A 15,833-nucleotide genomic window follows, 5' to 3' on the forward strand; every position below is an offset into this window, starting at 1 on the left:
ACCAAGAGAGTTTCACTGGAATGTAAAACCAAGTAGAAATGCAAAAAAAAAAAAAAAATCATGGTAATTATTTAAACAAAACTCTTTTTCCTTATGGGCTGTCCGAGTTGAGTGACAGATGACAAGCCTACTATTGGATGTTCAACAGCTTTCATCAATCATTAAGATGTGCACTTTCTGTGTGGATTAGCTAAAAAATGAGAAAATGGGACAGCTGAATACCAGTTTGTTTACAATATATCTAAAGAAATGAAAATGTTTGCAAGAATATAAGCAGAGAAAATCGATGCTGGTTAAATGAGCAGTCAATTTTCACCTCCAAGTTGCACAAGTACGATGCCATCCTGTCTCTCATACATGAAGCAAGAAAAGCCTTTGAAAATTCATAACCTAATAACAGCAGGAGAATTGGTGTGCTTCTTCCTCTTCCCACGGTGGCCCCTCGGTTCCTCAGCTGCCAATGCATACATCCTCACAGGAAATAACTCCTCTGGAAATCCCTTTTGTTCCTGCATTCAAGAAAGTAAGATTGTCAGTTTTGTTTGCTTATTGTCCCACAAATAATTTCTTTTGCTCAAGTGCCATATAGCCCTTCTAGAAAGACCACGAGAATAATCAATTAGCATAGAAATGAGTCAACATGCATATATGTCGGTTAAAATTCCCTCAATTCATGGGAAATTGAACATACAGGGGTCAGGATATGTGGACTTTAGAATGTCAAAGATCCATCAGTACCAAACGTATGACGGGGTTTGGAAGATGGAACGAAACAAATCCATGTCAAGAGAGTAAATATCAACTTAGAGCTTTAAAAGAAACAATGCGATTTAGACCTTTGTCTTGTACAAATACAAATCAGCTTGCTTGAACAGTTGCTTGAAGTATGAATCAGATCTCGTGATACTCTTATCCTCCTTATCCAACACAAAACCTGTGAATTACATTGACCAAAGAAGTGACATAAAGGAACATAATAAATACATTCTTAAAGAAAAGAGAGAGAAGAAAATAAGCCAATCGTTCGTGAAAATAAGTAAAATGACTACAATAACATGCATTGCATCCCTTGTGCCCAAGTGATCATGATGAACCATCAGTTGTACGCATATTAGTTACTTTATTCACTTCATTCATGGTAAAACTGTAAATGATAATTTGTCTTGAAGATGGTTCCAAATGTTAACTTTTTTATTTGTCATCAAAAGCTTTTTATAAATATCTCTTAAATTTGGCATAAGAGTAATTGGTATGGTACTTACCATGAATATACTCCAATTCCACGCATATCTTTACATCTTGATGGACTACAATTTGGAATTTAGTGCCTTGACATACTAAACATTTCACATTTTATATCAGCTATTTGAGCACTTGACAACTTATCACACAGAGCAGACTAGAGTCCATTGCTTTCCAGAACAAGCGTAGCTACACTTTACAACTTCACTCTATTCAGGTACTTTGTATACTTAACTCTGGATCTGACATTGTCAAGAAAAAACATATATATTGCCCAAGGACTGATTATTTAACTCTACACATATAGTGTTAAGAAGTGAAGTCATATGGGTCTGGATCCAGATCCAGATGTAGATATTCAAGGTGTATTTGATGCTCTCTTACATTTGGGAGTCTTACTAATGGCAGTCTTGTAATATTGTTTTCTTATATGATGTATTTTAGTCCAAGAGTAATTATGTTTTATAAATATGAGATTTAGGGTTAGGAGGTGGTTCATTCTACCACCCTAGCCATTCAAGCACCCCTTCTTCTCCTTCATTTCTGTTTCCAGCACGTGATCTGTCGTTGATCATCAATACATCTGATATTCTCAATTTTAATAAGCTATCATAGCACATAGCACAAAGAGATCCAGTGTGTTTCTCCATTCAAGAAATTGGCCCTATCTATACTGTTGAACTTTCTCTGGTCTTCTAGTCTTCTCCCTGTCCTTATTTCTGGGTTATCTTTTATTCTAGAGTTAACCTTTTTTCTTATAGTCTACCCGTCCTTATGTTTCTGCTGCCTCTTAGTCTTTATTCTCGGTACAATCTGACTCTGTCGCCAGTCTTTTTGGGTTCCCTATAAAAGGAAGTATATCATCATCCCTTGCATCTCTTGGTTCAGCATTATATTTCTGAGCTATTGCTATTTGACGTCACCTGCTATAGTTGTTTGATGTTACCTTTATTTCTCCTTGTACAACCGTGTATTGCTTCTTTGTGGTTTGTCAACCAATTAGCAAAGGAAACTAAATAGCGAAAACCTATTGTTAGACGTTAAATTAGGCATCCTGGATCAGGGCAGATTGCAGCAGTTCTGCCCCTCTGTTTTCATCTGCTCATTCCCAAAAAAAAAGGGGAAAGAATTTTGGTATGTTGGCAACGCCTTTCACCAATATTGCTGATTGCTTGAGAGACTCCTCATTTTCTTTCTCTTTTCATAAACACCTCTTGTTTTCCTTTGTCTGTGACTTCTTGTTTTTCATTCCCATTATGGATTTTCCCCCGAATTCTGGTCCATCGGTAGCTTCCTAAATCAGCTTGTTATTGAAAAGCTCATCCATATTAATTTTTGTGACAAATACTCTGGTTTATATGGAGTCAGGATCTCAATGACCATCTGGATGGTTCTGCTCCCACACCACTACATTTTAATGTGCAGGAAACCCAAGGACGAGAAGGGTGCCACATCTTCCAAATTCATGAAGAACCCAAAATATATTGTTTGAAGAAAGTGTGATCAATTTGTGATTGCCTATATCACATCCATGCTCTCTTAAGAGGTGTTAGCTACTCCCACAGATGACTACATAACAGCAGATCTATGGAAACACTTGACTCAGACTTATTCTCAAATTTCAAAGGCACAAATTTTGTTCTTGAAGGAGTTCCAGAATCAGAAGAAAGGTTCAACAACTGTGATGGAGTACATAGGCCATCTGAAAGGAATTACTGACCAGTTGGCTGTTATTGGTAGTTTGGTTTCCAACAAAGACATAGTGCAACAGCTCGTCAATGGTTTAGGACCTGATTTTGACATGCTTACTACTGCCCTGCGGTGTTTCCTTCAGCCTATGTCATATGGATGCTTCTAAATGGCAGCCACACCCTTGTCGACACTAGTGCTGGTGCTGGTGGTTCTCCAACACAGACATCCGGTTTTGTTAGCTGATTCAGGTCAAAGCTGACCATTTTAAATGTGCATATAACTAGACTATCTCTAATACAAAAAAAATGATATATAAATATAGATAAATAAGGCTACTAAATAGTTAAATAACTATGTCACAAATGATTTATATACATATATATACACATATATATATCATCGCCGCACCCGTAACTAAATTTTTTTAAAAAAAAAATCGCAGCACCTATGCCCATGTTTGCACCTGCACCACACACTCATGTGACAGAGCCCTTTGCTACCCACTCTTGAAGATCTTCAAGTGAAACTTCTTCAACATGACAGTACTATGAAGCAGAAAGCAGAGGAAGAGGATTTCACCACCAATTCTCATTCAATGCTTGCTACAGAGGACTCCACAGGTTATGGATGAAAAAATGGAGGGAATCAAGGTAGGAGAGGCCGAGGTCGGTTTGGAAAAGGAGGGCATGGCATTCTCCCTTCACCTAGCATTCTAGGTAACTACAATGCAGGGAATGAGTGCCCACATGGTTTCAATGTAATAAAAGGGCATATGTGAAGGCAGATTGTTGGTTCAACCCTCAAAACAAAGGAAAGGTGAATAAGAGAGAAAACAAATCAGTCAATGCTCAAGGCACAAAAGGGCTGCCTACAGAAGTGCTTCTTGTTGTCAGTCATGTCACAAATGACAGTCAAACAGAACAAGCAAGGGAGGTGGTATGTTGATTCTGGTGCTGCCACACATTACAAGTAATAAAGGTAAGTTGTCTCATTTATCTTCTTATTCTGAAAGAGGTAGCATAGAAATAGGAGATGGAGGTCACCACTCCATCACCCATGTTGGAAATGCACTCCTGTGTCTAAGTCTATACTCTCTTTGCCCAATGTTCTCCTTGCTCCCAAGGTAAAAAAAGAACGTTGTTTTTGTACTAACTTATAGACAATGTGAATTCTTTTGTCGAATTTACCCCCCTCCTTTCTTTATGTTAAGGATCTTCAAATGAAGAAGAAGTTCGTTGAGGGGGAAAAACAAGGAAACATGTACGTCTTCAAGGAGAAGCCTTCCATCCCAGTTCTTAAGTTGGAGCCACCTATGCACTCTACATTGTTGTCTTCATCCTCTGAGTCATCCGCCAACCATGCTTGTTCGTTTGGGGCTTCTGAGTCTTCTTATTGTAATAAGCCAAATGTTTGGCATAGTCGTTTGGGTCATTGCAGTTGGGGTTTTATTGAGAAATTTGTGAGCAATCATCTTATTCCCAAATCCAGTTTATCCTTCTTTTCGGAAAATAAAAGGTGTTCTGGTTGCAAACTTTTAAGAGCTATGTATTTCCTTTCTATGTCATTAATAAAAGAGCTTCCAAACCATTTGAAATTGTATGTTCCGATGTTTGGGGGCTCAGCCCTATTTCTTCTTTATTTACAAGTCATTATTATATGATTTTTATTGATTCCTATTCTTGATATATCTCGATATACTTCATGAAACATAAGTATGAAGTGTTTCCGATCTTTCAGCTTTCTATTCTATGCTCAAAACAGTTTTCTTGTACAGTTGTGCATTTGCAATGTGATGAAAGAGGAAAGTATACATCAAAGGTTGTGCATTTGCAATGTGATGGTAGAGGAGAGCATACATCGAATCTGTGGCTATGATATAAATGATATCCTTTTCTATGTTAATATCATGCTTTCCCTTTTTCAAAAAAAGAAACACGATGTCTGTGGCTATCTATGTGACACGGATACGGCAATCTGGGTCACGTACCGGTGTCGACACTCCGACACACGGATCCCGACACTTGGACACGGCAGGATATGTTTTGGATAGGGTCTGGGTTAGACCCGATCCGAACCACTTTCATAACCCGATTTTCTGTTTTAACCCTCGATTTCGTTTTACGCTTTACCCTCGACGGTCGACCTTTACCCTCGACTCCTTGCGGCGACAGCAGAGTTCGGCAATGGCGGGCGATAGTGATGGTGACGAGCTCCGGCGATCGACGGCAACATCCGGTGGCATACGGCGGCAGCCAGCGACAGACAGGTAAGTTCTTTTTTTTTTCTTTTCGATATGATAAGTTAGGGTTTCATGCTTCATTTGGGTTTTTTTCGTTTGGGTTTTTCTTGCCGATTTGGGGATGTTTTCGTTTGAAGATTGGACGGTTAATCCGTCGATCTTGATCCTATTATTCAATGCTATGTGTGATATTTTCTTTTTTTGTTTGATTTGGGGATTTTGCCGATTTGGGGATTTTGCCTTAATGCTTGTAAGGTGCCTGTTGCCAACAGTCACTAGAATGTGCCGGATGTTTCCTGCTCTCATTGAGGACTGTTTTACATTATCCAGAAATAAATCTGCATATTTATACTTTGTTGTATTGTTTTATTTCATGTTATGTTTGTTACTTTCTTTCCTATGACTTATGAGATTGTAAGAGTGAATTACTAATTTAATGTTTTTTTCATTTTATTATCATTTTTTATTTTTTAGAATATAATTATCGCTGTGTCCACGTATCCTAAAATTTTGAAAATTGCCGTGTCCGCGTACCCGTATCCGTACCCGTACCCATGTGACATAGGTGGCTATGATATAAAGTTCCAATATTTATGTGCTTGTCTATATAGTTAGAGAGAGAAAAAGAAAAACTGAGAGAGGGAAAGAGACAAACCACTTCGTGCAACATTCTCCTTCACAACAAAGAAACCCCCTGGCTTAAGGCCAACCTGGAAAGACGAATAAAAGAAACCACTTAGATGCTGAAAAGAACTAAGCAGCATCAATAAAGAATAAGAATAAATCACCGAATCTAATTCTATACTATTAAAAAAACACGCATTCACAAGTCAAAAAGGGGGTTTCAAGCTTCTCCTTTCTGAACATTAATATTTTAAAGGATGAACATGGAGCTAGAGAAAAATTTACATATGAACACCTCTTTGGTAGAAACTCATATATGCCACATGAAATGCAAAATAATAATAATAATAAGTGCCATGGTGTGACAATTTTCAGGTCAAGTTGAACTGCGGAATCGCAATCTCTTGCTATACCATCTTATATTTAATGTTTTTCCACTTAATGAATATATAAATTTGTATTGCTTCATTAACAGACAATCTGAGTGTTGGGTAGGCATATCAATGATCCAAAGGCAATCATTTTCGAAATGTAAACTGATAAATCATATTACTCCTTGATGAATCTGCAAAAGAGTTAAGACTGTACATTCGTTATCCAAGGATGTGCCCTGCACTACTGACTTTATTCATAAGAACTGCTGAACCACGGTAGCTGGTTATATTAATGATTTCCCAACATACATAGTCTTGAGCGTAGAAAAGGCTTGGACATTAATACCATACATAAGCAACATGGATGACAAAAGAAGAAAGCCTTATTAACTAAAAAGACTTGTGAGACCAAACAATTAAGCCATCAAACTATATACAGAAAACCATTAAAGAAAAGATAGGGTAATGTACGTCTTGGAATATATGAGGCCTAGATTGTTGAATTGGACAAATCTACTGGGCACAGCATTTGTTACAAGACAAACAAAAAAAGAAATACTCAAATTTGACTTGTATGCCTGCAACTCATTACAGTGGGCATTACTTAATAATGGTCGCTGCAAGAAAAAGGAGATGGAGATCTCTAATTATGGCATAGGAGCAGCAACAATACAAACAGGAGGGGGAGGCTCAAAAGTAGGCTCCTGAACTCAGTAGATGGTTACTTGTCCAGCTTCTTATCAGTACCACGAACTTTGGTGAAATGATCCTAATCTTGAGTAGATTCCTCGTTCCTCCTAAGGAGCAAGCAACTGTTTGTTTTACTACTTGTAGTTAAGCCAGAGCGTGACACTGAGCTAGGTGCTCTTCAGAAATCTTACCAAGCCTACGAATTTAGCAGGATCATGTTGGGGAATGTAAAAAGTTGTCCTTTGTTCAGATATTCTTAGTTTTAAATTTTCCTTTTGCCAATTTCTGACCCTTATGCATAGACACTGTACAGGCACACAAGTGAGGTTGCATTTGGAGACTCTTCACTTAATGGTAGAGTTTGGAAGCAGTGGATTTGGCCAGAATCTGCCATCACCCCTCTGCACTTGTGCTGTCTGTCAGGTACGCGGTATTGATTATGAGCTGATCCTATCCAAAGATCTGCTCATGTTTTAGCTCCCTACAGTGAAATTACTATTGCTCCTCTAGAAGTTCATTTGATTTCCAGTCTTCCAGTTGATGGCCCCCTTTTTATCATACCTCCAATATTTTTGCCATGATATCCAGTGATGGTTCAGCATTGCCTGGTTTGATTTCCTTTACTTCAAGCATCCAGCATACCTTATTAGATGTAATTCAAGGAGCATTCAAGCTTATAATGGCCTGTTTGGCTGCTTCGTGTCATTATGAAAGGCATGACAGATTGACTGGGAAATGACATGATCACCAGTGGGTTCATTTCTTTGAGGACCCCATGTTATAATTGGTACCACATCACATGGATGTGTGGTGTGGTGCGAATGAGAATGTTTGTGCGACAAGGACATATATATTGTCCACAAACAACAAAATTAACAATTAGCAAGCTATGATTCTATAAATGATTGAATAAAAAAGGAAGCAAATTGCATGTTGCCACACCCAAGCTGCACCAAGCCACACCCCAGATGTGTTGTATGGACACTTCAAAAAATAGGAAGTGTCTGTATTGGGCCATGTCTGACACCGACACTTGTAGACACTTCTGAGATACTACATTTAGGACTATGATACTGCCCTGCAGGCACATCACTTTTTTCTTTTTTCCCTCTTTCCAGCCGCCTCCCCTTTTTTCCCTCTCACTTCCCTTTTCCTTTTTTTTCCGCTCTCATTTCCCACCTCTTCTTTTTAGGTCACACCTCTCTCTCTCTCTCTCTCTCTCTCTCTATTGTTGTCCTTTAAAAAGAAGACAGGTTTACAAGTATGTTATCTCTCTCTCTCTCTCTCTCCACCCATTGTCATCCTTCAAAAAGGATGACAGGGTTCTATTGTCCTTTTAAAAAAAAGATCAGGAATCATCTTTTAAAAATAATTTTTTTTATTATCTACTTAATCAAATTTCTAATTCGACTAAAGTAACCTTACTATAAAAAAATTTACAAATGTAAACAAATAAAGCTATTAAACAGTTAAAATTAATTAATTATTTAACAGTTTTTAAATCAGTATTTTGCCATTTTTTGCTTGTAAAATTTGTTATTTGTCTATAATGTATGTATGTTCCCAGTGTCTAATGTTTTAAGGTCTGTTGTGTCCGATACTCATACCCATGTTCGACACTAACACCCATGTTCGTGTTACTAGAATTGATGCTCAAAAGTCGCCGCTCATATTTATTATGGATTAAATTAGTTTGTAGATGACCTCGTGAATGACTTTCTCTAGTGTGCCATCATTGTTCATGTAATTGTTCCTCTCATTTTCTTCAAATTTGCCCTTGGACTTATATTTTTGCTGCAAATTTTTTTACTTCATATGCATAATGCCTATAGACATGGATCCCTTTACGCCCTACCTAGCCAGTGTTGTATGCCTCAAGGCATGTTTCCAAAAAAATGCCTCGAAGCCAAGGTATGAGGCGCAGCCCACACTGAAGCATGCACCTCACCTACAGTGGCAAGCCATGGCTGATGCTCTCTCTCTCTCTCTTGGTAGGTATTATCGACTTGGTAGGTATTATCGATTGAGGGCAGGGCCAACCATGCCCCTTATCTCTATCTCTCTGTCTGCTGCCTGTTTCTTTTTGTCACTACAAAAATGCAGGTATGAAGTGAAGACATTGACAGCTTTCAGCATATTTTTTGAGCACTAGTACAACTCATTGCCTAGTTCAAATGCTTGAGGATATCGCCATGATACATTTGCACCCAATGTTGTAAAACGCGTATCGTAAGCCGTATCGGTCGGGCTTTAAGATACGCCGTATCGTAACGTATCGTAACCATATCGTAAATTTTTTAAAAAAATTATTAATAAATCAGAAAAAATTTAAAAAAAATCGGAAAATTCATAAAAAAATCAGAAAAAATTAAAAATAATAAATTGTTCATAGAAAACATGTTTGAGATAATGATAGACTTATTATTGCTATAAACTTATGTGTTCATCATTCATAAACATCAAAATTCATAACAATAATACAATATCATTCAACAAAGCATAAGGCCATAAGCCATAAAGTGATAAAGTCATAAATGATAAAACATTCAATCAAGTGTTCAACAACCATAGATTCATAACTCTTAAGTTTTTGATACATATAAAATGAAAGCACTCTTGACTTGACTCTCATTCATGATTCATCATTCATAATCTTCATCATCTTCTTCTTCTTCTTCATCGTCAAGAATTGGAAGATCTTCACCAACATATTCAGCACCAGCACCAGCAGTAGCAGACTCTCCTTCATCAACAAAGCCTTCTGTTGCTTCAACTTCAAGGTTGAAGCATTCAAGATCTTCATCATCAAATATTGTAGCTGGTTCTTCTTCAATCCATGGCTCTAGATCGTCAAAATTTTCCAAGCTGATAGGATCGAACTGAGATGTGTGTTTCCTTGCTAATGATTTTTCTAATTCTCTACATTAAATAAGAGAAAATTTGTTAGTATATAATTTCATATAAATATATTGTACAAAAAATGTAAACATTAATTAAGTTATATGCCTATATTACCTTTGTTTCAACCTCATATTATATCGAACAAAGACAAGGTCATTCAACCTTTTATGTTCGAGCCTATTCCTTTTTTTGCTATGGATATGTTGGAACACACTCCAGTTCCTTTCGCATCTACTAGCACTGCATGTCTGGCTGAGGACTTTGACTGCAAAACGTGCTAGGTTTGGACAATCAAACCCATACCTATTCCACCACAAATCTAAACAAAAATATAACAAATCAATGTGAAAGTTTTAAAAAAATCAAATGTAACAAATGCAAAGTAAATTAAAAATTTCTATGTATTTACCTGGACGCATCGTTGTTCTGGCTCGAACGGCGGCAGGTAGTCCCATGTTCCGAAAACAACTATCATATAGATTCAACTCATTGTGCACAACATCTTGTTCTGTAGAATCTTCCACTAACACATTAATACAATCTAACAAACCATGCATGACTTCTCTGTCCTTCTTAAATGTAGGAGAAAATCTAATTGCAGGATTTAGATAATAAGCTGCTGCATGAAGAGGTTGATGAAGCTGTCCAATCCACCTTTTATCTATAATCTTCCATATGGGCATATATAACTTTTTCTTTTCCTTTAAGTTGTCTCGAATTGCCTCTTTTGCTTTGTCCATAGCCTCATATAAGTACCCTATGGAAGGTCTGTCCTCGCTGTCAGCCAACCTGAGAACCTTAACTAATGGAACACAAACCTTCAATAGCTTCACACATAATTCTCAAAATACGTTATTGAATATAATATCCACAACTAAAGAAGCATTTCTTTTATGAGCATGTGGATATGCAGCCCATTCTTCACTAGCAAACATCTGTCTCAAAGGAGTTCTTTGTTTCACCACACTCTGCACAGTCAATACATTTGTGGCAAATCTAGTTTGTGCAGGTCGTATTAATTCAACTCCTTTTGTAAATTTTCTCATCAAACTCAATACATATACATGATTATAGATAAATTTTGTTACCTCTTGACATTGGTCAATGGCTGATTTCATATCATGCATCTCATTAAGATCTTGAAGCATTAGATTAACACAATGAGTGGCACATGGACTCCAATAAAATGTTCTATACTTTTGAAATAACAAATCTCCTGCAGCTCTATAATTTGCAGCATTATCTGTAATAAACTGTACAATGTTTGTAGGTCCAACTTCTTGTACGACATTATCAAAAACATTGAATAAAATCTCAGCAGTCTTAGGAACATCAGACAAGTCAAGAGATTTCAAGAACATTGTGCCTTTAGGGCAATAAACAAGAAAATTTACAAGTGTTCTTGACCTTGTATCAGTCCAACCATCTGACATAATGGAGCAACCTGTTTCCTTCCAACATAATTTCAACTCATCGCAATGCTCAGACACTTCTTTGACTGTATCCTGAAGAATTTTGCCCCTCAACTGATGATATGATGGCATTTTGAATCCGGGGCCTATAGAAGCAATTGCATCTGCCATGGCTTGGAATTGAAAAGAATTAGCTGCATTGAATGGAATACATGCATCATAAAACCATTTCCCTACCTGCTTTTGTGCATGATATAGCATATCTTTAGATGTCATAGCAGCACGAATCTGCGGCTGACCACCTGGGCTGGTATATGAAGGAAAAAAACTCTTAATAGAGCCAACACTAAACCTACCAGTAGGAACTCTACCACTAGGTGGTCGCATACCACGCCTGGCCCTAACATCTGTTGTGCCTCTCCTCTTCCTTCCCGTTATGCCAGATCGACCTCCTTCATACATAATCCCTTTTCCTCTACGATCTCTACCTCTTGAGGTCTCCAAATCTGTTCTTAGACTGCTATCGTCTTCATCATCACATTCATAAGCTTCTTCCTCTTCTTCTTCATCTTCCAAAGGCACATTATAGCCTACATCTGCATCTTCAATTTCTTTTTGTATTCTCTTTTGACGTAAAGCATGAAGCATATCTAAACATTGTTGACGCACAAATGGAGGCAAAGGTTTGTTTGGTCCTCCAACACAAGGAGACGCATCTTTGGAGGTCTCTGCCAAATGGTGTTTCATTCTAATAATCCCTCCTGAAAGTGTATTCCCACAGAAGCCACATTTGAGTTTCAAACGGTTATTCTCCTTCACCCTTTCGCACCATTGCCATGTAGGATCCATATCTTCAAAAAAAAAAACGAAATCCTATGGTAAACTTAATGAAAAACACTCAAAGTCTTCAAATCTACGATTATACGGTAAAAAATTAAGAATACATGGTAAGAACATGAGATTTCATACCTTACGAAGAAGAAATGTCTGAAATGAAGAAAACCCCTTTCCTTCCCACGAAAATCAAGCACCCACGCACAAATCGACCACTTAATCTTCGATTTGACGATGAAAATCAAGTTTTTCACGGTGAAAATGAACGATCGCCCTCCCTCACGGCACTATCCAAGCGTTAGAAATGAAGAACGGAAGAAAAATTTGAAAAAGAAGCCGAATAAGTAGGTCTCGGCCCCCTTTTGCGTTTTTAGGCCGTATCGTACGATACGGGGTGTATCGCCCCGTATCGTACGATACAGGCCCTGTATCGTACGATACGTGCGATACAGGGCCGATACACCCCCTTTTTACGATACAGGGGGTGTATCGTACCGTTTTTTTCAAACGAGACGATACGTATCGTACGATACGGGGTCGTATCGTACGATACGTACAACATTGTTTGCACCTATGTCACATGGACACGGAAAAATGGGCCATGTACCGGCGTTGACACTCCGACAAGCGGATCCCGACACTTGACACGGCAGGATACGTTTTGGATCGGGTCTGGGTCAGAACCAATCCGAACAACTTTCCTAACCCGACATTCTTTTTAAGTTTTAACCCTTGATTTCTTTTTACGCTTTCACGCTCGACCTTTACCCTCGACGACTTGTAACAGGCGAAAGCAGAGTTCAGCAATGGCGGGTGATGGCAACGGCGACGAGGTACGGCGATCCACGGCGACATCCGGTGGTGTCCGGAGGCAGCCGGCAACAAACAGGTAAGTGTTTTTTTTTTTCTTTTCAATATTAGAAGTTAGGGTTTCATGCTTCATTTGGGTTTTTTTTTGTTTTGCATTTGCCGATTTGGGGATGTTCTCATTTGTGATAAACAATGTTTTGTTTGAGACTTTCTTTCTTATGACTTATGAAATTGTAAGAGTGAATTATTAGTTTAATGTTTTTCTTATTTTATTATCATTTTTATTTTTTAAAAATATAAAATTCGCCGTGTCCGCATATCCTAAAATTTTGAAAATTGCCGTGTCCGCGTACCCGTACCTGTGTGACATAGATTTGCACAAAATGTAGACAAAGCAATGATTATAAGTGCATTTATATATGGACATGCTCGAGTTTTGAATTTGATGCAGAAATATGTAGACAATAAGAAACGTTTACAACCTGCAGTTACATGTTTTGTTAATTCTTATTTTACTTTGTGGAGTACTCTCAAAACAAAAGATCATTGAAGAATATATTTTCTCTCTGGAGTTTCAAGATAGTGATTATTATGCTAAAAATGTCAAAGGTAATGATGTAATGTGTATTGTTACTCAAATTGAAAGGTTTTTGGAGGGCAAGTTCTTACATTATTAAAGTCATATTACCTGTAGTGAAGGTGATGAGTTGTTGCTTCAGACAAAAAACCAATTATGAGATTTTTGTATAATCACATGAGAATAACACGCGAAAATATAGCTTATAATCTGGACAATGATATATATATATATATATATATATATATATATATATATATATGTTGAATTAGAATAATTTATGTTTCTAGTTGGTTCTTTGCAATATTTAATAGTTAGGAGGTCTCTTTAAACATTCCTCTATTTTCTGTAAATCTCTCTTCAACCCTAACCTCTTTATTATGGAGATTAGGGTTAGTGAATGAAGTTACGTTTTCTCTCTCTAAGGCTGCCGGCTGTAACATGGTATCAGAGCCGGCGATCTCCACCCTTCTCCGCCGGCGGCTATCGTGATTTTCCGGCGACCCCTTCTCCTCTTCCTCTCCCATCTCTTCCCACTTCTTCTCTTCCTCTATCCTTCCTTTCTCTCTTCTCTCTGCTGATCGAAAGATAGTGAAGCAGCGTGAAAGGGGAACCTAATCACATGTGAAAGGTATTTGTGATTAGGTCCCCAACGTGGATGTACTGGAGCGTAAGCAACTGCGTGAGTTGCAGTGGAAAGTTGTAAGCCAGATCTAGCTTCGTGGATGAATAGCAGCACATGGACTCCATTATTATTCAGATCTAGGCCCATGGGAAGCGTAGCTGCATGTGGATTCAGTTCAGATCTGGGCTCGTGGAAGATTAAATGCACGTGGACCATATTCTTATCATATTTTTTATGACTGTGGAAAAGTGGCTGCAAGTAGAGTAGCTGCACATTGGGTATATTTTTTTATCAGATTGAATGTCTGTTTTATAATCTAGTGGACTGATTTGGAACAACAAAGTTTTTTTATATGCATATGTGGATACGTAGAAGCCTGGTGGACTGTTTTGAACAACAAGTTCATATATTCCTGTTCATTTATTGATTGTTGTGATTGGTAGACTGATTTGAACAACAAAGTTTTTTTTATATGCATATGTGGATACGTAGAAGCCTGGTGGCCTGTTTTGAACAAGAAGTTCGTATATTCTTGTTCATTTATTGATTGCTGTGATTGGTGGACTGATTTGCTGAGCAGCAAGTTCACAGAAATTCTTTTTAAGGACTGCTTTTGGTGCAAGAAAAAATATATATATATATCTGCTGCCTAAGTTTTCTCAAGTTGATTGCTGCACGCTATACTCTTGATTGTATCATAGTGCAACCAGATTAAGATCACATTGTCAAGTCATGCACTATGGCCGCTGAAGGCAAGACAGAGACACAATATGAGCATAAGAACTAAGGCAATCTCTTTTCTTATGGCTCTACTGTAAAGTTAGATGCTCCTAAGTTGGAAGACAGATGTTGGGATAAGCTTGGTCGTCCTTCCGCTATACCCCTAGGAAAAGGTGTTGCATCTAAGCAGGGCAAGAATTCATTACAGTCTCCTATTGGATCCATCCAGGCAGCTTCATCAGTAGTAGAGGGGTCTTTACCTTCTTTCAATCCTGAGACTGTGACTGTGAATATCAAACAAGTCAGAGTATGAGGAGTTCTTAGCACACAGATCTACTCAACCGTCGGCCTCTACAGTTATGATAGACAGTGCTATGTCTGTTGATACTGCTCCACATGATACATGTACTACTTGGATTATTGATTCAGGAGCATCGAGACACTTTTGTAGTAGGCCTTCTATGTTTATCGTGCTACACTCATTACCTCAAACACGTCATGTGAGACTTGCAGATGGTAGATGGTCTCCTATTATGGGTTATGGAGATATTAAGATTTCTCGGTCTATGACAATTTCTAATGTGTTATATGCTCCTAAGTTTCCCACTAATCTTTTATCAGTTGGACAATTGATTAATGATTTACATTGTCGAGTTACATTTGACTCCGGTGTATGTTCATTTCAGGACTTGCAAACTGGGAAGACGATTGGTGGAGGCTATGAGAAAGGGAGCATCTACTTCCTGTCTAATTCTGTAGGTATTGCAGTCGTCTCGACTTCTTCATTGTCCTCCTCCTTCCAGTGGCATCTCAGACTTGGTCATTCATCTGTCTCCAAGCTCCGTCACCTACTTCCTCATCTATCAGTTCTAGAGTAGTTCCAGTGTGAGGCCTGTCAACTTCGCAAGCACACTCGTAGCAGTTATTCATCGAGTCTTAGTCCGTCCAGTTGTGAACTATTTGATCTTCTTCATGTTGATGTGTGGGATCCTAGCAGAGTTGCTAGTAGGTCTAGATTTTGTTATTTCCTCGTCATTGTTGAATGTTGATGATTATTCTCGAGTCACTTGGGTTTTTCTTTTGAAAGAAAGGT

At 38.0% G+C, this 15,833-nt stretch overlaps 2 protein-coding genes across 6 annotated transcripts in view; both read right to left on the reverse strand.

Annotated features, from left to right (window-relative positions):
* Nucleotides 1-209: 209 nt before the first annotated feature.
* LOC116267669 (alpha N-terminal protein methyltransferase 1) overlaps nucleotides 210-15,833 on the reverse strand; it is a 38,313-nt gene continuing 22,689 nt past the window's right edge. For all 3 annotated transcript variants that reach the window (XM_031649538.2, XM_031649537.2, XM_031649536.2), the window contains 3 exons: nucleotides 5,829-5,883; nucleotides 837-934; nucleotides 210-509 (listed from right to left, as the gene is read on the reverse strand). In XM_031649538.2, coding sequence (XP_031505398.1) covers nucleotides 384-509; nucleotides 837-934; nucleotides 5,829-5,883 — 279 coding nt within the window. In that variant the 3' untranslated portion in view covers nucleotides 210-383. The remainder of the gene's footprint in view (nucleotides 510-836; nucleotides 935-5,828; nucleotides 5,884-15,833) is intronic.
* On the reverse strand, nucleotides 9,075-13,514 carry LOC126409229 (uncharacterized). 3 transcript variants are annotated; one of them, XR_007572074.1, is made up of 4 exons: nucleotides 12,144-13,305; nucleotides 10,172-12,025; nucleotides 9,877-10,081; nucleotides 9,080-9,780 (listed from the first exon to the last, which is right to left on the reverse strand). XR_007572074.1 is itself a non-coding variant. In XM_050075227.1 (3 exons), exons 1-3 carry the CDS (start codon nucleotides 10,500-10,502, stop codon nucleotides 9,504-9,506), a joined length of 813 nt encoding a protein of 270 aa, XP_049931184.1. In that variant the 5' UTR covers nucleotides 10,503-13,514; the 3' UTR covers nucleotides 9,075-9,503. The 3 variants fall into 3 exon arrangements, 1 of the variants encoding a protein (XP_049931184.1); XM_050075227.1 differs by having other exon boundaries at nucleotides 9,075-9,780; nucleotides 10,172-13,514; XR_007572073.1 differs by having other exon boundaries at nucleotides 10,172-13,305.

Source organism: Nymphaea colorata, chromosome 14 (genome assembly GCF_008831285.2).
Source record: "Nymphaea colorata isolate Beijing-Zhang1983 chromosome 14, ASM883128v2, whole genome shotgun sequence".
Lineage (NCBI taxonomy): Eukaryota > Viridiplantae > Streptophyta > Magnoliopsida > Nymphaeales > Nymphaeaceae > Nymphaea > Nymphaea colorata.